The sequence below is a fragment of the Austrofundulus limnaeus genome, unplaced genomic scaffold, assembly GCF_001266775.1.
Source record: "Austrofundulus limnaeus strain Quisiro unplaced genomic scaffold, Austrofundulus_limnaeus-1.0 Scaffold26, whole genome shotgun sequence".
NCBI classification, from domain to species: domain Eukaryota; kingdom Metazoa; phylum Chordata; class Actinopteri; order Cyprinodontiformes; family Rivulidae; genus Austrofundulus; species Austrofundulus limnaeus.
Window position 1 is genome coordinate 1,814,788 of NW_013952428.1, and position 25,274 is coordinate 1,840,061.

The 25,274-nt window shown below is 39.2% G+C and overlaps 2 protein-coding genes across 2 annotated transcripts; both read right to left on the bottom strand.

The window, feature by feature from the left end:
• Positions 1-277: 277 nt before the first annotated feature.
• Positions 278-9,727, bottom strand: shisa4 (shisa family member 4). Its single transcript, XM_014004760.1, has 5 exons — positions 9,476-9,727; positions 6,639-6,816; positions 4,517-4,653; positions 4,241-4,414; positions 278-2,886 (listed from the first exon to the last, which is right to left on the bottom strand). The coding sequence occupies exons 1-5, from the start codon at positions 9,561-9,563 to the stop codon at positions 2,846-2,848; spliced, it is 618 nt and encodes a 205-aa protein (XP_013860214.1). The 5' UTR covers positions 9,564-9,727; the 3' UTR covers positions 278-2,845.
• A 535-nt stretch (positions 9,728-10,262) lies between these two features.
• Positions 10,263-23,694, bottom strand: ipo9 (importin 9). Its single transcript, XM_014004761.1, has 24 exons — positions 23,412-23,694; positions 21,879-21,940; positions 21,664-21,750; positions 21,211-21,412; positions 20,317-20,405; positions 20,094-20,180; positions 18,510-18,629; positions 18,203-18,303; positions 17,962-18,020; positions 17,706-17,857; positions 17,521-17,619; positions 17,295-17,401; positions 17,012-17,151; positions 16,107-16,269; positions 15,680-15,906; positions 15,320-15,468; positions 14,391-14,519; positions 13,990-14,265; positions 13,735-13,901; positions 13,338-13,471; positions 13,140-13,259; positions 11,524-11,634; positions 11,359-11,435; positions 10,263-11,062 (listed from the first exon to the last, which is right to left on the bottom strand). The coding sequence occupies exons 1-24, from the start codon at positions 23,569-23,571 to the stop codon at positions 10,952-10,954; spliced, it is 3,129 nt and encodes a 1,042-aa protein (XP_013860215.1). The 5' UTR covers positions 23,572-23,694; the 3' UTR covers positions 10,263-10,951.
• Between the last annotated feature and the right edge of the window lie 1,580 nt (positions 23,695-25,274).

Sequence of the window (25,274 nt, forward strand, 5' to 3'; positions counted from 1 at the left end):
AAATTAATTTCTAAATGATTGGATGGGTGGAATTCATTACTAGATTATATAATTTGTTAATACAAATACATTTAAAATTAATAAAATTGAAAATAGTAATATTTAAAAGTGGCTGTTTATTTAAGTTTCTTCTAAATGTGTTTGATGTAATCTGGTCATCTAGTGGACAAAACCATGTACTGATTTTGTTTTCACATAATGTATAAAAATCCCCAAAAAACAGAACTTTAGAACAGCAAAATTAAATAATAAATAAAAAGACAGGAGGCAAAACAAATTTACATTCCAAAGGTAAATTTTATGTTATTAGAAATCATTTCTGGTCCCCACACTTTATAATTACAATGTCATGCCATCCATATGACAACAGACACATGTCACATGTTACATTTGCACCAACTGTCAGTTTCAATAAAACACAATGGAATTGGTTTAGAAGCAGGAAAAACAGGAACGTTGTTGAGAAAACATCATAATAAATTACACATGGAAGTGTCGTACCGGCGTTCTGCTTTACAAACTCTCAACAAATCTGTCCAAGTGGACATGGGAGTAAATCATTTACATTGTAAAGAGTATTAATAGCTTGTTTGAGTCATTGGGAGGTTTAATGTTAGAACATACTGAGCAGTTTTTTTAAATAAACGCCATGTAGCAATTGTTGAATCCACATGATAGAAGGTAAAGAATGTACGGTGGATAACCTGTGACATTAGAAACAGCTCAGTGCAAAATTCCTGTCAGCCTTCAAATAGATAAAATCTGCAAAGAACCTAAAAAACAGATTCACACTTGGGGAAATCCACACGCTTGCTTTTTTGTTGACAAAACTTCAGCTATATGAGAAGACTACACTGTCCACTTAATATCAGACAACAGGGTCAATAAAGGATCTGGTTTAGGTTGAAGCAGGTGCCATCAGAGCAGACTGACCTCCGTCCACTGAGGAAACAAACGTTACCTGCTCCAGAAAATAACACTAATGAGCTTAGTTCAGATACTGAAAACAGGATCGATGTCTGAAGGAAACAAAGTTCACAAAAAATCATAAAAAAAAAAAAAAGTAGCTTTCATAATAAAAGGTTAAAAAAGTTAAGAGACAACTATTCCTCTACCTCTTTCTGCACATGGGAAATGCTGTTTACTAAAGGCACCACAGTTATGTTTCTTTGTCTTTTATATTACTTGTTCTATTTTTTTAAAGTTGATGCTGCTATTGCTTCAATTTACAAATAATCTGTTCTGTGCGTCAGTTTCAGCGAGACTTCAACCTTTATTTAGAAGTCTCTGCGTCTATGTGGTTTGTCTTATTTCTGCCCCTTTTTTTCTCTCCTGATGAGCTTGGCTAGAAAAAGGTGACCAGATGGCCAAGAGATCAGTGGATCTCTCAGTCCAAAGTAAAATTTTCCTCCTTTACTGTTTTCTGGCTATTTTAAACTTAGCATTTTAGAGCCACTGCAACTTCATCATCATTTGCGTCTACTACTTCTCACTTTATTCTTTAGAAAAAGTTTTCAGCATCTTAATTAAAAAGAAGATATATGTTTTAAGCAAATAAGTAGACAAGTAAATAGAATTCCAAAAAAAAAAAAAAAAAAAAAAAAAAAAAAAAAAAAAAAAAAAAAAAAAAAAAAAAAAAAAAAAAAAAAAAAAAAAAAAAAAATTAAAACGGTGGTCATATTAGTCCAGTCGGTAAGATACCATTCACAGTAAGACATGACCACCGTAATTATAAATAAGGAATGAGACAAAGTAAACAAATCTGATTCCATGTTACAATAACAACACACTGCAATAAAACAATTTGTTACAACATTAATTCATATTAAACTGAGAACCAGATTTGCAGCACGTGTATTTAAATAGATAATCTCTTATTTTTTTTGTAAGGTGGGATATGGATTTACTAAATCTACCAAAAAAATAAAACTTGACATTTCTGGTCATCCAACCTGACAGTGTGCATTAAGAATAGTGTTTAGGTTTTAGTTCACTTCCAGAAAAATAAAAATAAAATACAATAAAATAAAAAAACAGCTGAAGAGGCTGATAAAAGCGAGCAGGACACAGGTGGTTTATGAGAAGGGCGCAACTAAAAATGTGGTTCTAACTAACGGGTGACAAAAAGTTTTTCACACAGAACTTAGAAATCCAGATAATTGGCATCATCTGGTTTTGATCCAAACACGTCAATATTTTTATCAAAACATGCAACTGAACCTCGGGGGGGAAAGCAAAACAAACATCAAGTACATGAAGACCAAGTTAGCAAAACTTCAGGGTTTGGACCACTGAGGGAAATACTATGAATGTAGTAAGAGGCAGTTATCAGTTTCTTTTAACTTAAACATTAGGAAGAAAAGCATTAGTCCCTTCGACAAAAAACAGGAGTGCATCGAGTTTTTTTTTTGTACATCCTCAATATTTTCTTTGTATGCTGATGAGAGGTGTCTTCTGTGACAGTCTGTCATTGAAACGAGTGAGTCAGAGGAAAAGTGGAAGCGTCTAGACACAGATACCTGCTCACTTAAAAGGATGACGCCCGCTGTGAAAGCAGCACGGAGCAATCAAACGTCAGGAGTCAGAGTTTGACTTACATTACTGAGGAAAAGTAGGACAATGCTACAAAAAAACAACAGCAAGGAGAGAAAAAAAAAGAAGTTAAAGTGCTTCCTGTTCTCCTTCACAGGAAAACCAATCCAACTTGAGCTGTAGTTTTATTTAAATGGTGTGTGTGTTAGACTGTGTGTGTGTGTGTGTGTGTGTGTGTGTGAGAGAGAGAGGTTTGCTGCCACTTTCTTTTGAATCAGTCTTTTCGCTCACGGTTTGTGTTGAGACGAACGCATCACTGACCAGGATACTGAGGTGGAGAGTAAGGTGGTGGGGCTGAAAAACAAGAAAAGCATACAATTAAATCAGTATAACTTAACTGTGTCAAAAAACAACGACAAGTTCCAATTTTCTGGCCAAAACACTTGATTTCTTTTTTTTAACTGTTTTTTACTGAAACTGAAGAAACACTTGAAGATTCAGAGAACTTAGCGTTAACTAAAATATTGAGATTAGAAATAAATGCAATGATGAATAAACCAACACATTGACATTTTCAGTGAGGTTAAAGCCAGGAAATATATGAAAATACCTAAAAGCCTGCAAAAAATGTGTGACTGTACAAAGAAAACTGATGCTGTTGATTCAATTTTGAATTCAATAAGTCTAAAAAGTGCAAAATAATACCAGACTTCTTGTCCAAATTTAAAGTGAGTCAAGCTGAGCTGTTAAAAGTGTTATATTTGTCCAGAAGATGAGTGTAAAGAAAAACCTAACGGGAATAAAACGGAGCATTCGCATGCTGGAGAACATGGTGAGCCGCCAATTTCTTCCTGATACTTCTTGAATACAAGTGAACATTTGGGTCTGCTGTTGGTGCTAAAGAAAGGATCATGGGTCAGTTATAAATGTTATATAACTGGAACGGAGTGTTCTGCTGTTAGAACATTTGTTTGTGGTACACGGTATTGAAAAACACAGTATTTTGTCCTCAAAGCAAACATCTTTTTGTCTTTGCCTCTGAGATTTTTGCTGAACTGAAAAAGCCTGAAGATGCATTTTAACCACCTTTTTTAAAAACCTTAAAAACGAATTTCAAAAGTACGAATCCATTAAAACAAATTCAAGTTTAAAAACATTTAAGCTCAGCAGAAGCTTCTGTTCCATCTGATTTATAAGGCTGAATAATGTGGAGCTTTGTGAAAACTGGAACTTTACGATGCCTCGACTTCTCCCCTGACAAAGTAAAACCTCATGTTTTCCAGCTGATAACAACTACTCTCTTTGTAGTACAATTAAACTCTTAAATTTGAGCTGACTGCTCCATAAGCTTAAGGTCGCTGTTTTCAGCTGCTTCTGTCTCGCCGCTGTCATGTTTTACACAAACACCACTTGTTTGGCATGCTAACACAAATAGTTACATTGACGTGGTGTGTTGTGAGAGGAAACAATGACTCTGAATCGCTTTGTCGTTTTTAATCTGCCGAGTCTCATTTAAATGGCACATATCAGGCGTAGCTCTTTGCGTCGCTTTTCAATAAAACACGATAAGTGGCCGACGTCTGAACGACCTGAACGGAACCGCGGACAAATTACACGTCCTGCCGTATCGCGGCCAGGAAACCTAAACGTTCAGACACTATTATTAGATCCACACTGTTGGCTCATCGTTCCACTCTGCTGCTCTTACCCTGGCTGTACGCAGGCTCCATGTGGTGCGGGTAAGGTCCTGGCTGCATCATGGGGTACTGTGCGGGCATGCCAGGGTACTGGGGAGCCAAAGGATAACCAGCGGGTCCGAGAGGCTTTCCATAAGCATCATACATGGGCTCCACTGGGTAGCTGACCATGGGAATCTGCTGGGCTGTGAGCAAAATATATATATATTTACACATATGTACTGTATAGGAAACTACAAGTTAGGGTTTAATTTTACAAGCCTGGGCATATAGATGAATCATTTTACCATCATAAGGTGTCCTGCCCCTCTGCTGCCTTCTCTGGTAGAGGTAACAGCAGGAACACATGAAGCAACAAACCATGGTTGCAATGATGGCCACAAACAGCAGAATGGAAGAGGCAATGCCAGCTATAGTGGTAGGGCTGAGGAGAGAGGACAGCAGAGGCCTTAAAAACAACACTTTTTCACTATGATCACCAAACTTCACATTGTTTCTGTTTTTCTTCATACAATATTAAAACGAAGGCAAGATGCGACGAGAAGCCGTGGATTGAACCAAAACTCCAACAACTGGCCCTGATGTCACCTCCTAATAGGAGACCTTGAGTTTCTGTCTCCTCAAGATTCCCTCCCTTCGTCATCTCCGCGAAACAACGAAGCCCTTCAGTTCATCTCAGTCTCAGACGCCCACTGATCTGATCTCCCGCCGGGCTTGAAGCTGCAGGTTGTCTGCGATCTGTGGAGACTGATGGAAGGTTCCAGGTTCGCGCCGGAGCCGTGCCAGGCTGCAGCACGAGGCTTTTAGCAGCGAATGCAAAGAACCACTAATGAGACCATATTGTTGTCGTTCAAGTGAAACCACTTTAGTTTGTGTCAGTGTAACAATAATTTATATTTTTTAATTAACATTCTGAAAAATACTTATTTCTTATTTTTGCTGCCAGAGATCTTGTTTCATCTGCCAGAAAAGTCATTTTTCTTTAAAGTTCATGTGACGTCAAATTTTTGTAGTAAATGTGAATGTGTCTATGGAAAGAGAACACTGATAGCATACTGCAAAACAAACTTCACACCGTTGAGATGAACAGTTGTTGAGATATTTGCACGTGAAGAAACAGGAAGTGATGTCAAAGGGGAATGTCTGCATGTAAACAGAGCGATGCTACAATAATTAGAGAAGAATCCGATGTTTTTTTTAAGATTATTTTGAGTCACTATCAGAGTTGAAGAAGAGTTTACTGTATTTTTCWTTTTATAAGCCGCACCCGCCATTTTTTTAAAAGAAACCTCGCAAACATTAATGTATAAGCCGCACCGGACTATAAGCCGCACCCCCAACATAAAAAAAAACAGTACACCCAAAACTGTCGTCAAAAAAGTGAATTCAACATCAAAACATAAAAAGCAAACCTTCAGGAATTAAAGTTCGGAGGAATACGGTTCATTTAACTGACGTTATTTTGGTAGTTTTCTTTAACAGTTTCTGATCCAACAAAACAAAGAAACGTCTCATTCATCTTCCTCCGGCGCAATGAAACCATCAAAGTCCTCTTCTTCAGTGTCGGAGTTGAACAAGCTCAGAAAAGCTTCGTCACACAGCGGTATCTGTTCAGTGTTGCTTTCTGTGTAGCTTTCATCACGGGGTGATGCTGGCTCTGGAGCTGTAGTACCCTCTTCACGTAGCAGTCCAGCCTTTAGGAACCCGGGCCGAGCTTCCGTGCAGTGGCTCTATTTCCCTCCTGTTGCGCAATTTCGATAGCCTTCAACTTAAAAGTGGCATCATAGGAAGATCTTCTACTCTTTTCCATGATGAGAACGTTTGAATTTGATGAGAAATATTTTGTCGTGTCTGTCGAAGATTAATCCATTGTGTCGTGTCTGCTACTAGCTAAAACAAAATGGTGCTTCTTCTGCTAAAACAAAATGGTGCTTCTTCTTCTTCCATTTATTCACGGCAACCCGGCTCAAGAGCCCCCTGGTGGCTGAAGAAAAAAATCCACATATAAGCCGCACCGGACTATAAGCCGCATGGTTCAAAGTTCAGGAAAAAATTTGCGACTTATAGTCCGAAAAATACGGTAAATAAGATTGTTTCAATAAACAAAGACCAGAGAGTTTATTTTCTTAAAGAGTTCCCCTTTGATGTCACTTCCTGTTTCACTGCTGAGCCAAATTCAAGAGAAAATATGCCAGTTATGAGACAAAATGGGTATAATTATGAGTATTATGCTAATTATCTTAAATATAAATGTTTTTTTTTTTACTTTTTGTTTGTGAAGGATAAGCACGTCCCAGGCCCTTTAAGACCAGAACACCATTACAGCCCACAGCGATGATAGCTTTACGAGTCGAACTAATTAATAATTAAGTAATTAAACTGCAACCCTGCTGCTGCCCCTGTCCTCACCTGAACTGGAAGAGCATGCAGCGCTTCTGCTCTCGCTCCGTGATCATTTTGAAGGTATCCAGACAGCAGTAGCGCCGGTGGCAGTTCCCGCAGCAGAACGTGATGAGAGGACAGTCGAAGCCGTTGTGCCAGGTGCCGTTTTTGTCCACGTACCACAGACAGTCCTCGTTCCCACTGACTGCAGAAACAACGAGAACCAGAACCCGAGTCAAGACACAACAGGTCTGATAATCAGGAGGCGCAGAGAGGGACGAAGATAAAAATGAACTTATTCCTAAAATCTCTTCTTTTGTCATGATGTTTGTTTGATCACTGCTGGGGGATGTCTCGACAGTTCACTCTAACTGTGCCTTCAGGAAACATAAGTGTCTTTCAAACATTTGCTGACACTTGAGTCTTACTTTTTTTTCAATTTTATACAAACTAGGGATAAGATGCATTATTCAACACACTTCCCTGTGGCGGAGGATGCAAGCTGATTCAAGCTTAAGAAGTCGTTACTGAGAAGAATAAACAGACTCAATTCTACAACACTTTACCATCACTGTCAGTTAGATAACAAAAAAGTCAAATGTCAGATCAATTATTCCTGAATTCAGAGTTCTTGTTTTTAAAAGGAGACCAATTATTGGTCCTAGAAATGTTTATGGTATGTCTGTGGGCTATCCAGACCATGTTCATTCAATTTAATGCACAAAATAATTCTCAGATAATAAAATTTCCCATTTTCTAGTTCTGCCTGCTCTGACTTCTGTTCAGAAGAGCTGTTTATGTTAATGAGCTCGGTTGGTAACGCCCTCCAAAAAATCTGTTGGCATTAGCTCCGCCCTCCAAAGCCAGCRTTTACGTTAGCATGGCTAATAATAGAAGAAGCTCCGTTGTACAACCATATGAGAGACCCAGAGGCAGAGTCGTGGTCGCAGCTTCTTTTTTTTCTCCCCCTCCTCTGCTCTGCACTCACTCTGCATGCTGTTACCAGAGCAGGGAGCAGCAGCGGTCAAAATACCTCAGAAGCTTGAACAAATAGGTTTTAACAAGGCTTTAATAAGCTAAACAATAGAGGTACATGAGAAAACGTGTTCATAACGACTGAAAATAAATAATTAAATTGTGTCCGTGCCAGTCTCAAACCCTGGTCTCCCACTCTCTGGTCCAACACTCTACCCATTGCCCTATTGGAGGCCTATTGTGAAATGAGCTGCACATTGCACAACAACACGGTGACGGCTTTTTATACTGAGGAGGTGGAGCTTCACCCGGGGGATGCTAGATATGGAGCTGAACACAGGTTCTGGTGGGTTGTCGTACGGCTTGTGACATCACAAAATGACAGAAGTATAAAACTTGTCATTAATATACATTAAAAATACATTTACTTACAGTAAATATGCCCCTGGGTGCATTTTTTTGGTCCTAGGACTGTTTTTTTTAAGAAGTACATACCCAAAGTTGAGTAAAAAAACCTTTAAAAAGTGAATTTTGCATAATAGGTTCCCTTTAAAGCACTGAAAAAAAAGAAGAAAAAAAAAACACATGGACATTGTGCATCAAATTCACCCCTGGACAGCGTCCGCTCGAGTCTTTTGTAAATGTCTTGATGTCTTTCACTGAGTCTCACATAACAGTGAGACCTAGGAGTTTTTTTTTTATTTTTTGTCTTCTTTCACCCAGTATGTTTTTCATTGCTATAAGACTTGTGGTTTTCGCTCAAATCCTCCAGAATTCAGAGTGAACGCCCAAGCTTTCAGGCTTCAGATATATTTTATTCATCTGTTCGTCTTCTGCTGTGGTCGGGTCACGTAGGCAACAGGGTCCAGGAGGGAAACCCCAGACATCCCTCTGCCCAGCGACACTTCACAGATCAAGGTGTTACCAGGCCATAGAGGATATGAAATCCCTTCAGAGAGTTCTGGATCTGCACCAGAGTCTCCTACCAGTGGGTCATCATGCCTGGAAAACCCCTGAGGAGGGCGTCCAGGAGGCCCAAACCACCTTAGCTGACTCCTAGCTCAGTCACATGTCAAGAACTTGTAAGCTCCAACTTATAGTTTTTGCATAAGAACTGTTTGCCAGTCAGGGAGTGACAGACACTAGTGCACGGCTACCATGGTGACTCCAATTGGGCCAGTGGTAGCAGCTTTAACATCTCTTCGGATGCTGCTCCTTTTTACATTTCTTGTACAGATTGCACATCAAAATGCAGTCACGTTCCCTATTTTATTTTATTTTTTTTAAATAAAACAAAACTTACTTTGTAATTTTGGGCTATAGCTGAATTGGCACCCTAAACAATTTATTCACTATTTTCCAGAACTAAAAGTGGGATTTAATAGACAAGCATGCATCAAATCAATCAATCAATCTAAATGCATTAAGTGGAAAATAATTTGCATATCTAAAACAAGCATTAACAGGAAATTTTACATTTTAAGGTAGTAGTAGCTTCATGGTAGCTTTAGTGTTAAAGTGAGCCTGAAGCTATTTTACAGTTAATTATTTTTGAGTACTAAAAAAAAATAGATTTCCCAAAATAACATCAGTAGGAAACTAAACAAGTCAACTTGCAGGCCTAGTTGTAACGCTGTTTTGTGACTCGGTAGTTGATACAAACTATCCGAACGCTGTGTTTTTTGTTTGTTTGTTTGTTTGTTTGTTTTTACACCAGGCCTAAAATGAACCTGGAGTTCAGAGGGTCAGAAGTACACAGCCACAAGGCAACAGTAGACAGCGGTGACAGATAACAGAGACTTAGCTATGTTAGCATAAATAACGGTCCCGCGGAGCCAGCTTCACCATCAGCAGCGGTGCGGCCTGGATGCGAAGCCATAATCTCTTACCCAGAGGGGCGCAGGAGACGACGGCGAGCAGCGCCAAAGTCAACGAAACGAGGGACATGTTGCCCGTCGGTAAGACCACGATTCCCATCGTGAATTCGTTGCGAGCTTGAGTCTAAGAAGACAACGCCTTCATCGGTGTGAACCCAGAAACACAGTCGTTCTCACACATAGTCCTGGTTTGCAAACAGCATGATGATGATGGGAGACGGGACTAGATGGAGCCGATGCTCGAAAAATGACACATCTGGACGGTGACGCTGTTCAGTAGGGACGAGGATGGTGCATTCACTGACCGTGTGTAACATTAGGTTTTTTATTATGAACCATTTCACCGTGAAGCGAGACTTTTTTTGTTTGTTTTATAAGGTTGTAGTTTCAGATAAAACATTTGAGCAGTAGTTTCAGCTGGAAGCACAAGGATCTCTTCTTCAAATACTAAATATAAACCCACTGTTTACTGATACATCAGCAGTGTCCGAGGAGTCCTGAACGCATCTTATTTAAACCCCGCCCTCATGGACTAAAGATTAGTCTCGATTTAAGTTAAAATAAAAAATAAATGAATGAAATAAATCAACTACACAAAAGTAAACAAATATCTCACATTACAATTGAGCCATAGAAATGAAATGTGTCCAGCTTTAGAGACTATTTTGAGCTTTGGAAGTTGAAATAAAATTACATAAGTGAGCAAATTGGTAGATATAGCAGTTATTGCTTTACATCCTAAGTTTTCATAAATGTAACAAATCACAATAAGTTCAAAACAATTACACATCCCAGTTAATAGTATTTTAAAATTACTTTTATTCGTTTCAGATATCAATAAAGACAGCAGAGAAAATGTGGAAATGTCCTTCTGGGGCATTTTATTTAGAAACTGTTTTATTGTAAATTGTGATAGGTTTAAGGAAATGACAAAGCTTTGAATCATCATGGCAACAGTGTGAATTCCCAAAGATACAACACCCTCAGATATGATGTCCGGTCTAAGAACTTCTCCTTTACCCTGTCAGAAACAGTCAGTTTTCTGGAATATAAGGCCACCAATGATTCTTCCTTGCAAAAACACTTTGTTTTTCCTTCAATGTAAAGTTTCTTGGAAGCTTTTTCCATGTTTTTTTCCCGTCAGTTTATACAAAACATGAAAATGACTATCTAAATGGCAAAGTAGTCCACCCAGGTGTCGTGATTCATGTCCCTCTTCGCAAAGAGCTTATAATCGCTCATCCAAGTTGAAGTTTTCCCAAAATGGAGACATTTGATGATCTCCGTAGTCATTTTCCTCTTCCAAAACCTGACATCGTCAATGTTCTTCACCACATTATGAAGAAACAGGGAGGTCGAGGGTAAGTGTGAAGTCTCTTCCCTCCTCATTCCCGTTCCTCTGCCCTTTTCTTCACGTTTAAATTCATTGCGAGTGTAAAGTCACAGAGGAAGATGGACGATGACGTGTCGAAGTGATCGAAAGCACGGCTACAAGCCTATGGACTGCAGGGTTTGTCTCTCGGCGTTGTTGATGTGGCCTGAGAACATGCTGTAACACGGCTGCTGGGCAAATTGTGTTAAAAAGTCCGTCAGGTAAGCCTGAGGAGGAGACAGGTAAGAGAATCAAATATCAGCAAATTAAAATAAAGCATGAAAAAAATTAATGAGTTTGCGTTTGAATAACTTGTTTTAAGACTCATCAAACTGTTCTTGTTTTATTTAATCAGTAAAATCAGTATAATTTTGTAAATTTTTTAAATTTCTACTTTTGAGACTTTGGCTTCAAGGCAGCTTAAACAAGAGGCTTGTTGTTCAGAAAAGCCAAATAACATATTTCATCTCTCATTGATGTTTAAATGTGAAATTATATCAAACCAAATTAAAACAGCATTTACCTGTAGATCTATCTGATATATAGGGTCTTTCAAGGCATCTGGATCATCCTCATCATCATCTTCATAATAATCATCATCTATTTAAAAAAAAAGCTTATTTTTGTAACAATGTTCTACATGAAACACCAAGAAAGAAGTAAACAGTTATAAGACAGGAGACTTTACCATATTTGTTAGAGGCAATGAGATCAGAGAGCAGCTGCCCTGCCAAGCCTTCGTCTTCATCCTCCTCATCCTCCTCCTCCTCCTCCTGGTCATCCCACATCCCACTGGAATCTGAGAGAAATGGAAACAGTTTGTTTTAAAATGGCTGCTTTATCTTTAAACAACAAGCATTAAAAATAATTCAACCAATCAATAAGTTTATTCACTGAATTCAACAATTTTCATCAATAACATACAAACTTGTAACATACATGAGTGAAAAGGGAGCAGGAAGAAAAACCTTATATGAACCTGCTCCATTTGTTTTTTTCATGGCCGCATACATTAAATCAAGAATATAAACTGCAAACAATGTATTCTCCTCATTGTTAACTCAAAAGTGTATAAGACTTAATTTTTTCCTTAAAGTATTTTGAATTGATTTAAAGTAGAACATTTTTTCAAATCATCATCCAAACTATTCCATAATTTTACTCCATAAACCAAAAAACACATTTGCTTTAAAGTAGTACGCACAGTTTTACTGTTGAAATCATATTTACTTTGGCTATTTCTGTCATTAGAACTTAAGACAAAAAAACTTTTGTAACTTAATTAGCAATAATGTCTTTCTTGCTTTAAACATAACTAATAATTTTATTAATTAACTAAATCCTTTAGTTTTATGCTGTATGATTGAATAAAAAATGTGTTTCTATGTTCCCTAGCATTCACTTTAGATAGAATTCTCATAGCTTTCTTTTGTATCACAAAGGTTTATTGTTGGTTTTGTATGTGTTACCCCATACCTCTACACAATAAGTCAGATATGGAGCAACAAATGAATAATATAATGTCTGGAGTGTTGATGACTCTAAAATATTTATTACTTTATTTAGAAGTTCAATACTAAATTAACAGCAAACTTAATCAGCCAATAAAAACCTGCTACACTACAGGCTTCCCGATATTTAAAGCTGCTTATTTGATGGGATTTTGGATATATGGCAGAAAATCACAACAAAATGTGTCCCGTTGAGCTTTAAACTCTGCTGTTTTAGATCAAAACAACACAACAAGCCAGGGGACTACCTCAAAATAACACTTGAAAAAAATTATTTAAAAAAAAATCTGTCAGAGTTGATGTCACCTTTAAAAACACTTTAACACGTCTACCAATTAGATAAGCCACCTTCTAAAAACATGTTTTTATTTTCATAGCCCTGAGAACCACAACACGAAGTCACTGAATATATTTTCTAACACCAGCCTCATTTTGTATTCATCGTTTATGTGAACCTGTGGGAAGGATCACAGGACAGGGAGTTAGTTCCCTCCACAGATGATGACAGCTGTCTCTTCTTTGCCACCTCATGTGTTGAAATCACCAGCTGTCATTCATAAATGTTGCAAACAGCGGTCGGGCTTTGTGGACAGTGTTTGAAACACAAACAGTTGTGTGAATTAGACTAATGAGCATTACTGTAAACAGGGTTACTTTCATTTCTTATTTCTCATCAACAAACCAAGATGTGCTCCTCAATGCGGATATGATCAGTAAAATTAAACAAAACAAAAACTTATTGCATGAATAAAGAATACGTTTTGTTTAGGTCATTTGCACAGTTTCCACTCACCTTGGCTCCAGTCTGCTGCGTTTCCTCTGCTGGCGTTTGCTTCAACAACAGTCGACAGCTCGTTGATGATCAGTTTGAAGATCTTCACCAGTAAAGGAATGTTGGTCCAGCGCTCCGGATCTGTTCAACGTAAAGTAGAACATATTAAACAAAAACTACAGATTTTTTGTAGCACAATTCAAAATTACCAGGTCTTACTCTTAGCAGATTTGGCGCGCGTACGGATGCCTTCGTCTGGGTTGTAAATTTCTTCTCCCTTCACCATGATGTCTTGAAGACGTTTGTCGTCCGTGTTGATACCATGTTGCAGTAGCTTACACAACGCGACGGTACTGCAAGGATAAAGGAAATGAAACGATGTTTCAGGATCAGATAACTTAAAGAGCATTACTAATTAACACAAACACAATATTTATTTACAGAGGAGAACTTTCTAAAGTGTGTCTTTGCTTATAGACATGCACAGTAACACCTGCACTGTCTTATTTTTCAACATGGATGCAGCAGAATAAAGAGAATCGACGTCATAAATAACTAGATAAAACAATTATAGGCACTAAAAGTTAAAGCAGACATTTAGTAAAAGGTGCCTGACCTGACTTTACCCTCGTACTGTCCGTAGAAAAGGTGCTGCCTGCTCATCCACTCCGTCATGACGAACTCCAGGGCAGGCTTCCCTGTGGGGCCTGGCAAACTGCAGAGAAACTCCAGCAGAGGCTCCAGCTGAGAGTGAACCAGGTGGGCAAAGACCATGATCAGAGACTACGAAAGATAAAGACAGAAAAGCGAGTGAGGTACTGGAAGTATAAAACGTCCGGTGTAATTCAGCGTAATGTCATTTCCTCCGCACCTGCATGACACTCAGAGTCTCGGCTTGCTGCATTTTGCTCAGAATAGCTCGCAGGATCTGGTCCAGCTGCTCCCCGAGCTCCGTTCCTGCTCGAGAGATCAGCGTGGACACCAGCCTGCCCACGAAGGCGGCCGTGAACTCCGAGGTCCGGGGGTCCAGCAGTTGGTTCACCACCTGCATGACGTACCACAGCCCACTGTTCCCCTGCTCGTCCCTCCACTGGGCGATTTGCTCCAGGGCCACCGAGACGTACGCTCGCAGACACTCGCCTCCGTTCTTAGCAAGGAGAAAAAAAAAGATCTTTTTCAGCACTGATGTGAAAATTTTGAATTTTAAAAACAACAAAAGTTATCGTGCTCATGTCTGGATTAGGATAACTTGAAACGTTTAGTCCTGCTTACCTGCATGATTGTGTTGTCATCGGTGCGTAAGGTGCACTGTGCTGCCACAGGGAACGCCTGACACACCAGCAGCTCTGACAGGGGGGGCTTAGTGTTTCGGACCACTGTGGTCAGGATGTCTATGGATGTCTGGACAGAGCAGCATAGAGACACATAACTTAAATATTTATCTCTGCACAATTAATTAGAACTTTGTTCTTGAACTCCATCCTAAAGAGACAGGGTTCCTGCAGTTTAAGCCAAGTTAAATTTAAGACCTTTTAAGACTTTTTAATGCCAAGTGAAATTAAATTTAAGACCAATTTTATAATAAACACAAGTAACAAAAATAAAAACTGGCAGAAACTCATGAATCAAAGTATTTTTGGTTGAAGTATTCAAATATTGCTAATAAACCAATTGATTTTATCCATTTCTAACTATAGCAGAAACATTCTTAGCAGTCAGCTTTAAATTTAATTTCTATAAATCCTCTAATGACCCAAAATTTAGAGTTTTAGGACCCACAGTGGGGTCTTAACCCCAATTTGCTGCAGATGAAACCCTAAAGTGCTGGTGACATCAAATGTTAGTAAGAAAAGTGAATACAAGACAACATTACTAACATATTACAAAACAAATTTCACATCACTCAGATGGACAGTTGTTGAGATATATGCATGTGAAATAACAGGAAGTGATGTCAAAGGGGAATGTATGCATGCGAATATTAAAAAATAAATAAATGTTACCAATTAATTTAATATTTGAGATGAATTACAATCATCCTATTTACAATGTGTTCACATTTTTAAGACTTCTGAAAGATTGGTTTAAGATATTTTAAGGCTAATTAAGTCCTTATTTTTGGATTGATGAATTCAATATTTTGACTTTTTAAGGATCTGCAGGAACCCAGAGAGATTTGCTTGTTGACACCTCCTACTTACGGCGCAGAGTCCAGTGGGGATCTTGTCAGGAGGAGCGTGCATGATGCTGACCAACGTGGGGATGAGACGCATCTGCATCGGGCCCTGGCAGCCTTCGATCTGCGCCAGCTCCTTGAAGATGTCCTGAGCCAGAGAGGCCACCACAGGATCTGCAGGCGACAGGGGAGACAGATCCTGAAAAAAAGACGGTGTGCGTTTTTAACTGCGACATACGCCTTTCTTCTGAAAGCTTCCTGGGAAGAGAGAGCATTTCATTTAGCTAATGTCAGAGAAAAAAACTGCATCCAACACCTAAAGAAAGAAAGGACACTTTAAGATGCTGAGAATAATCAAACCTACGACAGACAGCTGCGTTATTACCATTGTTATATTTAAGGAAAATGGCGATAGTGAGGGGGCAGATTTTGTTCTCAGCGCTGGTGGTGAAGGCCGTGTCGACGGTGCAGACGATGCACAGGGTTTCCATAACAAGTGTGAGAACTTCTGAGCTGAACTGGGCAGCGAGTTGGACCAGTCCCTCTAAGATGCTGGGGAGGAAAGGCTGAAGAACATGTGTGCTTTCTGACAGCTTCAACTGATCACAGTACCTGTAAAAAGACAGACAGGGGTACTCCATTAAAAAAATATTAATTCCAGTTTATTACCTTATTATTTATAACAAAATGTGTAATCTGAGTTAGAAATGGTCATTTTAGTTCAAAGTTGAAATCTATTTTGTGGTTTTGACTTTGCCATTAAAGCAAACAAAGTATATCTATGTTAAGACGGTAAATAAAACCCAGCTCACCCCCAGATGGCCCTGACCGCGGAGATGCGGACGGACGGCGGCTGGCTTTCATGGAGGCCGCTGACAGTAGCCTGCAGAAACTGCTGGATGAGCTCAGGAGACATGGCTGCCGTGAAGCGGCTGGCTGCCCACAGAGCTCGACCCAGGAGGAACGGAGACGCAGCTGGAAGAGAAAATATTTTAAAAGAAACAGTTTATTTTTGTCTCTTTGCCTTTTCTTTCTTCCTAAAACAAAAACAGTGAAGAGTCCAAACAAGAAAACCTTCAAACAAACATAATTTAGCAAAAATCACAAAAAACGAATCCAGAAACTCTGTAAACACTCTGCTTAACATTTTAGTTTAGAAACTACAGATGTAATTGCAAACCTTTGGGCCCAGTTAAAAAAAAAAACATTAACTGATTTTAATACTGTCTGAACCGCTTTGTTCATTTCATCTGATTCAACAGAAAATATGATAAGCTACATAGGGCTACTACAAGCCAGTGTAGGTGTTGCTCCAAAGCCTGGATAAACAGCAAAGATATTCAGTGTAAAAATCTTTGCCAGTACAAATATGCAAATGGTTATTAAAGTGAAAAGGAGGCAGACGCCCACAGTGGCAACTCATAAAAAGTAGTCAATCACTTTATAATGATGTGAAATGAACACAACTACTCCATTAGAGACATTTAAATATTGCACTTTCAGTTAGTTTTTGATTTATTTTGTCATGTTTTATGTCAGAAATGGGAAACAAAGGACAACTGCTTTAGGTTGTGAGATATATTGAAACTATACAAACCTTTAGTATAAATCTGTTTTAATATTTTGCAGAACTATGTATGCTTGTGGAGTTTTAGCTTTGCATTTTTCTGCTGACCCGATCACAATCACACATTTGACCCACTTATTAGAGTTTCACCTGGCAGATTGAGATCAGCCAGGATGACACTGGCCAGAAACCCGTGCATGTCGAACTGGATGCGACCGTTCTTCACGTTTTCTGTGATGATGGTTTTTACTGAACCCAAAGCCAACATGCAGGCCTCGTGAATCTTCCACCTGGTTTAAAAGAAAAAAGATTCTGGTTTTTTTGCTTTCTCTTCTTTTATTGTCACTTTATGACAGACAGAAAAATAAACTATTTAAAAATGCTCAAAGCCAAATTCTGTCATTCAGCATCAGTGTTGGGAGTGTTTGCTCACCAGTGCTCGTTGCCACTGTTTTTAGCCTGCTCTGCCTCCTGGAGGTGTCTGGTTGCTGCTGCCGCCAGCGCCGTTGCACTCTCATTCTGAAACTCTGCAGCCACGGCCTGCAACAAGAATCAGCAATCACACACAAAGAAGCACGCTGAGAACACAAAACAATAATAATTCTGAATATGCCTCAATAAACTTTATAATAATGTTGATATTTCTGCTTTAATCTCACCAGCAGCAGGTCCTGAGCAGAGATCCTGACCGAGTAGGAGAAAGTGTCATCGTCCTCGTCTTCTACAAACTGCTGAGGGTTTGCCGTCCACACTTTGATCTTATTAAACAAAGCAAACGATCAGACGCACGCAGCTTTTTGTGTCACGTTTTCACAGACGTGAGCTTGTTTCAGGCAGTCCTCACCTGGTCTTCAGTGATCTGCATGTAGAGGATGATGTAGTAGATGAGTTCAGGCAGAGCTTTTTTCACTGTGGTCTTAAACTTGTTGTTCTCCAGCAGCGTGTGGACAAACTCAAAGATGCTAAACACCAGATTTTCAAAGCCCAAGACTTCACCTAAAAAACAAAACAAAAAAACAAAAAACAAATTCAACATCAGTAAAAATGCTAAACAGAAAGAAAAGACAATTTAAGTGGATGAGAAGAAATAAATATTTCACCGTCTGAATCGACAGGATCGTCCACTTCCTCTGTGTAGTTGACTTCTGTTCTTACATAAGTAAACAACGGGCTAAGGAACATTTTACTTTGGTTAATGTCATTACTAGATGTCCTTACATCCATAAAACAACGCTGCAGAGTGCAGTAATGCAGATTAGTGGTTTGAAAGGCTGCTGTTAAAAAGACAAAACAAAAAAAGCAATGAATGTAAAAAGCATAAGCTGGTATCGTAAAGGATATAAAGCTGCACTTTCAGTCAGAGTATTCCATACAATTGGTAAAATTTGCTGCATAGAAGACACCATGGGCTTCGGGAAGTTCTTCACTAATGCCGTTACTGCCTGTGGAGGAAAAACAGAAGTGAAATAACACTGAAGAGAAATGCGAGAAACTGACAAATTACTAATAATAAAGCAGTGCGTGCAGGCAAGAAGAGAGGAAATTACATTTCATTGTAACATCATATCAAACTTGTAATTAACATCTGTTCATGATTTATGATATTCAAGTCTCTCTCTGGGTAATTTCCTGAGGCTTTGCTTCGCACCTTGAGGACTTCCATCTTGAGGCCACTGTCAGATGAAGGACCATCAGGCATTTGCAGAGCCTGAATGAATGCTTCTGTGAACTGCTGCACCACCGGGAAGATCAAAGCTTTAGCTGCACCCTACACACAGCAACGCACACATTTATTTACATAAAAACACACACGCTAAAGTTTTGACCAACATCAATTTAAAGATTTAGCAACACAATATAAGAACATAACAAAACTTATAAATTTTCTGTTGCACTCATTGTTCAGATTTTCTCCCAGAAGTCAAACAGTTTCATTATACATGGGCTGACCTAAAAAAGATGTCAACCCATGACCTACATGTACTGGTCAAAAAATGAGAATATCATGAAAAAGTTGATTTACTTCAGTAATTCCATTCATTATAACTGACAAGTAATGAAAATCTCAAATTCAGTTTCACAGAAAATGAGAATATTATGAAAAGGTTCAACACTGAAGACACCTGGTGCCACACTCTAATCAGCTAATTAACTCAAAACACACCTGTAAAGGCCTTTAAAGGGATCCACGATTCGTCGTAACATTAAACTTTATTTGATAAACATTTATTTTAACTGTTTAAATAAAGACTGTAAAAATACTGTAGGCTGTTTAGTTTTGTAATTTTTTTAAAATATATTTTAACATGGACGGAGCCATTTTCTTTACACACAAAGCATTCTGGGGAAATGATGACATCAACTAGGTGATTGGTGTGAGGCTGCTAGCGAGCTAAATCCACCCTGAAGGTTAATCTTGGACAATATCTGATGATTGACTCTTTTAAATGAAACCAGAGAGCGTTGACAGAGAGGAGAAGGTAGAAATGACTCAGCCTGTAACTGAAAATATAGATGGAGGACAACAGAGCTGCTTCATGTAAGAAGAACCTCAGCTTAGCCTGTTAGCCTTCACGCTAGCCCTCATGCTAAATTGCCTTAGCGTGAGGGCTAGCTCGGCACTGGCGCGACAAACAAGCTAAACTGAGGTCCTCCATCCATATTTTCAGTTGCAGCTGAGTCATTTTTGCGTTCCCCTCTCTGTCATGTGGATGGAGGCCTCAGTGACGAGAGGAGAATGTGTAGCGCTGAGCTAATACATATATTTGGTGATAGCATCGGGGCTAACGCTAAAGCTAACAGGCTAAGCTGATGTTCTTCTTCCATGAAGCAGCTCTGTTGTCCTCCATCTATATTTTCAGTTACAAACTGAGTCATTTCTACCTTCTCCTCTCTGTCAACGCTCTCTGGTTTCATTTAAAAGAGTCGATCATCAGATATTGTCCAAGATTAACCTTCAGGGTGGATATAGCTCGCTAGCAGCCTTGCACCGAGGACCTATCCACGTCATCATTTACCCAGAATGCTTTGCGTGTAAATAAAATGGCCCCGTCCGTGTAAAATATTTTTAAACGTTTAGTTTAAAAATTATAAAAACTGAACATCCTACAGTATTTTTACAGTCTTTATTTTACAGTTAAAGTATACGTTTATCATATAAAGTCAAATGTTACAACCAATCGGGGATCCCTTTAAATAGTCTAAATAGATAATTATCTCATGTATAAATCACCTTTTCAAGTTCTTCAATAGCACAGATGAGGTTGGCACAAGTGGTGAAAATCTCCACTGCTCTGGAGCGGGTACGGATACTGTAAACCTGCAGAAACACCAAGGATTAAATATCATCAGTAACAGAAAGCTTTCATTCTGTGTGTGTAATGTTTGTGTGCTCAACAAAACACAAATAGAAAACAGCCACATACTTAGTTCTGAAAAATAAAATGTAAGTGTACCTCTGCCATGGTAAAGATCTTGTACATCTCAGGTAAGATGACTGGAGCCACCAGTGGCATCTGTGTGTCGGTCACCTCTCGAGTAAATTCTGGATAAAAACAGACATTAAGAATGGATCATCTACGACACAATTTCCATCTTACCAGATGTAATAATAAAAAAAATTAAACTAAATCAATTAAAATACAAAACTGCATTGATCAACATATTATATTTCAGAAATCACTGTTTACAACCTAATCTATGATCGCCAAACTTTTAGCTAAAGAAGACTGTTTTAATAGTGTGGCAAATTTAAAGCAAAACACAAACGCAGAAAAGAAAAGAACAGGAAGTGACCCAAGTGTGCCAGAAGCACTTTGAGTTGTACGTCAGTGCATCACAATACATGTAGAAAAAAATAGCAGCCAAATTAAAATCAGGTTGGTCTTTTTTGTACGGTTTCTGAACTTGTTGATTGTGCCTTAAATGTGGTATTTACTTGGACGACAGAGCAAAAACAAACACCCCCCACCCAAAAAAAAAAAAAAAAAACTGATTAAAACAACTAATTTTTAAACTCAACTTTAAAACCCCAAATGGAAACAGCAGGGACATTCTTGTTAGCTATGTAGCAAAAATACAACAGTTCACTGTAAAAACACAATTTTTAAGCAACGTTTTAGGAGCAAATTACTAGTTGAGATGAAAACTTGTTGTATAGAGTACTACAAAATAAAAGTTCACAATGTATAAAATTATGAGCTTCATTTGACATTCACTTAAGTCTTCATCAGATCTAAAGTGATAGTTTAAAACAGTTAAGGATCTTGAACTGTAGTCTGGAATCACTACAGAATAAAAGAAAGAACATCTACATTAACTTTGCTACGGCTTGTTCAACTTTTACATACCTGTGAGGACCCTCATGGCCCCGTGCACAGCATTAATGTCTCCACTGACCAGCATCTCCATCAGGAGGGTGAAAAGCTGAGGCCACGCTTCAGGCCAGTCCCAGTGAGCAATGGCTGACACAGCATAGGCGACACTGGAGCGAACTTTGCTGATCGATTCCCGCAAACCATTTGGCAGCAGCTCCCTGATGGCAGCTTTAGCCTGGAGGAGAACAAAAACTTTGATCTGCCGTCTGATCCTTCAGGGATGAAATTTATATGGCTTTAAATGACTCTTTAAAAAAGGCAAAACATGGAGTGATCCAGAACTGTGTGTTAAGTTTTACATCTTTATCCCAGTCTCAACTTAAAGAACTAATTAGATTTGTTTCAGGCAAATTGAGGATTTAAACACCGCTAAAGAATAAAACTAGTCCCAGTGAAAACACCAGTATTCAGTGAGGATTGTTGTACCTGATCTGTGGTTTCAGGAGGCCTGAACTTTTCTGACTGGGAGCACCAGTGAGTCTCCACGTACTGTTTGAGAATGACCGACGCCAACTGCAAAGACAGACAAACGAATGTTGGTTAAAATGAACCTGAATCATTCCGAGTCAGAGCAAACATACACAGGTCATGATCAACAGCTTAATGAAACAGTTTTGGACCCAAATGTTATTTTTGCTCACCTGACGGATGGCAAGTGCTCCCTGAGGGTCAACTGTGAGTTCGGCCAGGTGGACACCAAACTCTGTAATATGAGCATTACCATAACATTGTAAACACCACACAAACAATCAGCTGGAAATTGGTATTTGAGTATGTTTTTGCACATAATCACAAAGAGCAACAACACAGTTTGATTCAAGACAAAAAAACACAATGAAACCGAACAAACTGATTCACCCCTGGCATTCAGGCTCAGCATCAAACTCTAACTGGGTTTTACCAAGAGTGACATCAGGCGCCAGAAGACAATGTTAATGCTGACAATCCTGCCTTAGAGTGGGGCCAGCGGAAAGGGTCGGCCTTGCTGTGACGCTAGTGCACGACGGACGAACAGTGCGCACAATTAAGCTGCAGGATGAGAACTCCAGCACAATGGAAAAGCTTGTGGAGAGCATGCACTACAGTTACAGTGTAAAGCAACTGTTTGCTGCAAAGTTCTGCCTTTAAATTAAGCAAAATCTGTGAATAGCTGCCGGTTCTTGTTTTGTCTGTTCACATGTTACACATTAATATATCTGGAGCAGGCTCTTTCAAACTGCACAATTTGAATACATTTTTATGCTAACAATTTAGCACACTGGGAAGCTCTACATCTACTTGTGAACAAAAAAAAGTCTACTTGTGAGCATCTCACTTTAACTTGGATGCATCTACATTCTGAAACTGGATGTAGCCTTATTTAGAGGTAGCTGAATTCATATTTAAGTGGTGATGTTTCCTGAGTAATCCTCTCGTCTTTTCCTGCTATTTTATTCCGGATGATGCAGAAAGCTGGCAGCATGTCCGGCGGGATCAGTGGGAGAAACCCACCCACCCTCTCCCCCCAACTGGGAGACGACTTCGCGGGGAAAATCTGTCAAATGATTCTCAACGGTTGCCGGAGCGACTGAGGAGTGATGATGAGTCGATGTCGTAAAGGTGATGCTATTATCGAAAATTAGCCAAAACAGCACTTATTTCCGGCGACCGTTGCCAAGCAACGTATGCGCACGAGACTAGAAACGAGCTAAAATGACTTCTTTACAAGTGAAGCAAACACATATTTTTGTTTGTTTTTAACCCAACATGAATGGCGAAATTTCTACGTTTTTTAGTCAACAGACTGGGTTTCATCCTGTTGCTGAGGCCGGGAGTTCGGTCCACACATTCCCCCATGTGCTGCAAATAACACGAGCTAGGTTACGGCTAATGATGACACTAAACCACCACCTAGCTTTCGGGTCGCTCCGACCTGTCATCTTTAAAAGCACGCCTGAGAACGGAGCGAAACTTGGTACGAGCTTTCAGGCTGATTTTATACATCGGTGAGTTCCGAGAACATGGCCTAACGTTAGCTACAGAGACTCGGTGCAGTTCTGCTAACGCTGTGGTTGTTAGCTGAGTTAAGAGCCCAGAGTGACAGGCTGACACACAGCAGCACTCCGCCGTTAGAAAGGTGACACCACCGGGAAACTAGTCACCGGCAGCCTCCAGAAAATGCGGCCACCACTCACCTTCAGTCACTTCCAGCACTTTGATTTGCTCCTCTGCGGCAGCGCGCACTTCTTGAACCGGGGACAGGATGGCGGTTAGCGTCTCAATCAGAGCCTCTTTCAGTCCCTGCTGTACGGGTCCGGCGGCGGGACCGGCCCGAGGGTCGCCCGCTGCGCTCATGTCTGCTTGCTGCTGGGCTTCCTCGTCTTGCAAGCCCGCTAACGGCGAGTTCTCTCTCCAGCCGCAGAGGAGCGGAGGACCACGGCCGCGGACGGAGCGGTGAAGCGCGCGAATGCATGGAACGGTGGAGGCGGGGTTTCGTTGTAGCTCGCTCTTCCGGGTTGGCCCACGTGTTTTCTTTTTTTTATTATTGTCTTGTGTTAAACTGTCTCCCTCTTGTGGATCGGTGGATGCGGCCTTTCGAGGAATTGTTGAGTATAACCGGTTTACTGATACTAACGCACATGTCACAATTTGCATAAATGTTTAATTTAGGGACACGTTATCAGAAAAATCACTATATAAAAAACTACAGATTATGTTTAGTTCACGATTGTTTCACCAGTAAACATGACATTTCAATGTGCGCCTTTCAAATCTTTTAAAGAAAGATTTATGTGCAAATTTGTACAAAAAATAAATAAATAAAAAGCCAATTTGGAGTACACATAGAAAACGAGGCATGCTGTAATTTCTGCCCAAAAATCTTATGGTCTAATGGTGCAGGTATCTGGTGAAAAAATACTTTAATTTCTTAGAAATACATCATGTCTATATTTATGGGTCTACAATTTTTTTGTGTTGTGCACATTTTTGAATCATCCATCTTCTTTGCCCCCCAAATACTTGAACTTTAGGGTGTAGTTTGGGTGTTTAAAGAACTTTTGTTTTGCAAATCCCAGTCACTGTGACTCATATCAGCATCCTGTTTGTTGTGTAAAACATACAGAAATGAAATAGAAAATAATGCCACTTGTTCTTTTCTTGCTGAGCTAAAATTACACTCACCCCTGCAGCTTCAGTGTCAACCTGAAGACAGTTGTGACAATGTTGAAATAAGAATAATTGTATTTTTCCCGCCGCTACATTTTCTCTGCAGCAGATTTGAAGAATTAAGGCACAAGGGTTGGACTGCTGAAAAAAAGTAGATTAAAATACGAAAACTCTCAAAGAACACAGGTCAGAGGGTTGTAGTTGTCAAGAACTCTCACATGTGCATGTTTAGGCTAGTTTTTTTTTTTTTTTTGTTATAAGAAACGTTAAACTTGTGTTTCACTGAAAACAATCTACCATCGTCTTCACAGTAAAGACAGGGGCCATCATATCATAAAAATGTTAATAAAATTCTGCTCGGAACAGGAGATTTTTTTATGCACACAGTGAACGTTTCTGTCCAAATGGCTTCATTATGATTGTGTTTAAAATACCTTGTGCAAAGTGGTGGATCGGAGCTTGGTTTTGGTGAAGAAACCTGTACGAGGACAAACGCCCAAGTTATTTGTATTTAGGTTTACTTAATGTTTTAAAAGGCTCTATTAAAATAAAACACTTTATTTCTTCTAAGTTTGATAACAGTTTATCCTAATTATTGTAAGCTAAATAGAAAAGACTCTAGACACAAGAGACTAAAAACTGTTTTTTTTTTCTTGGTTAAGTTAAAAAAAGGTTTATGTAAAACAAAATCCAATGTTTTACAACTGGAAAGTTTCCTATCCCTTATCTAAAGCTAATATATAATTGAGTGTGTGATATATTTATAAAAACTTGAAGTGATGAACAAAAATCTAATAAAACCATTAACTTCCACCATTTTGCAACACGAACCTTCTGGGCCTTATTGTTGGAAAAATAAAAGTCAGCTCACAGAATAGACGGTATACGTG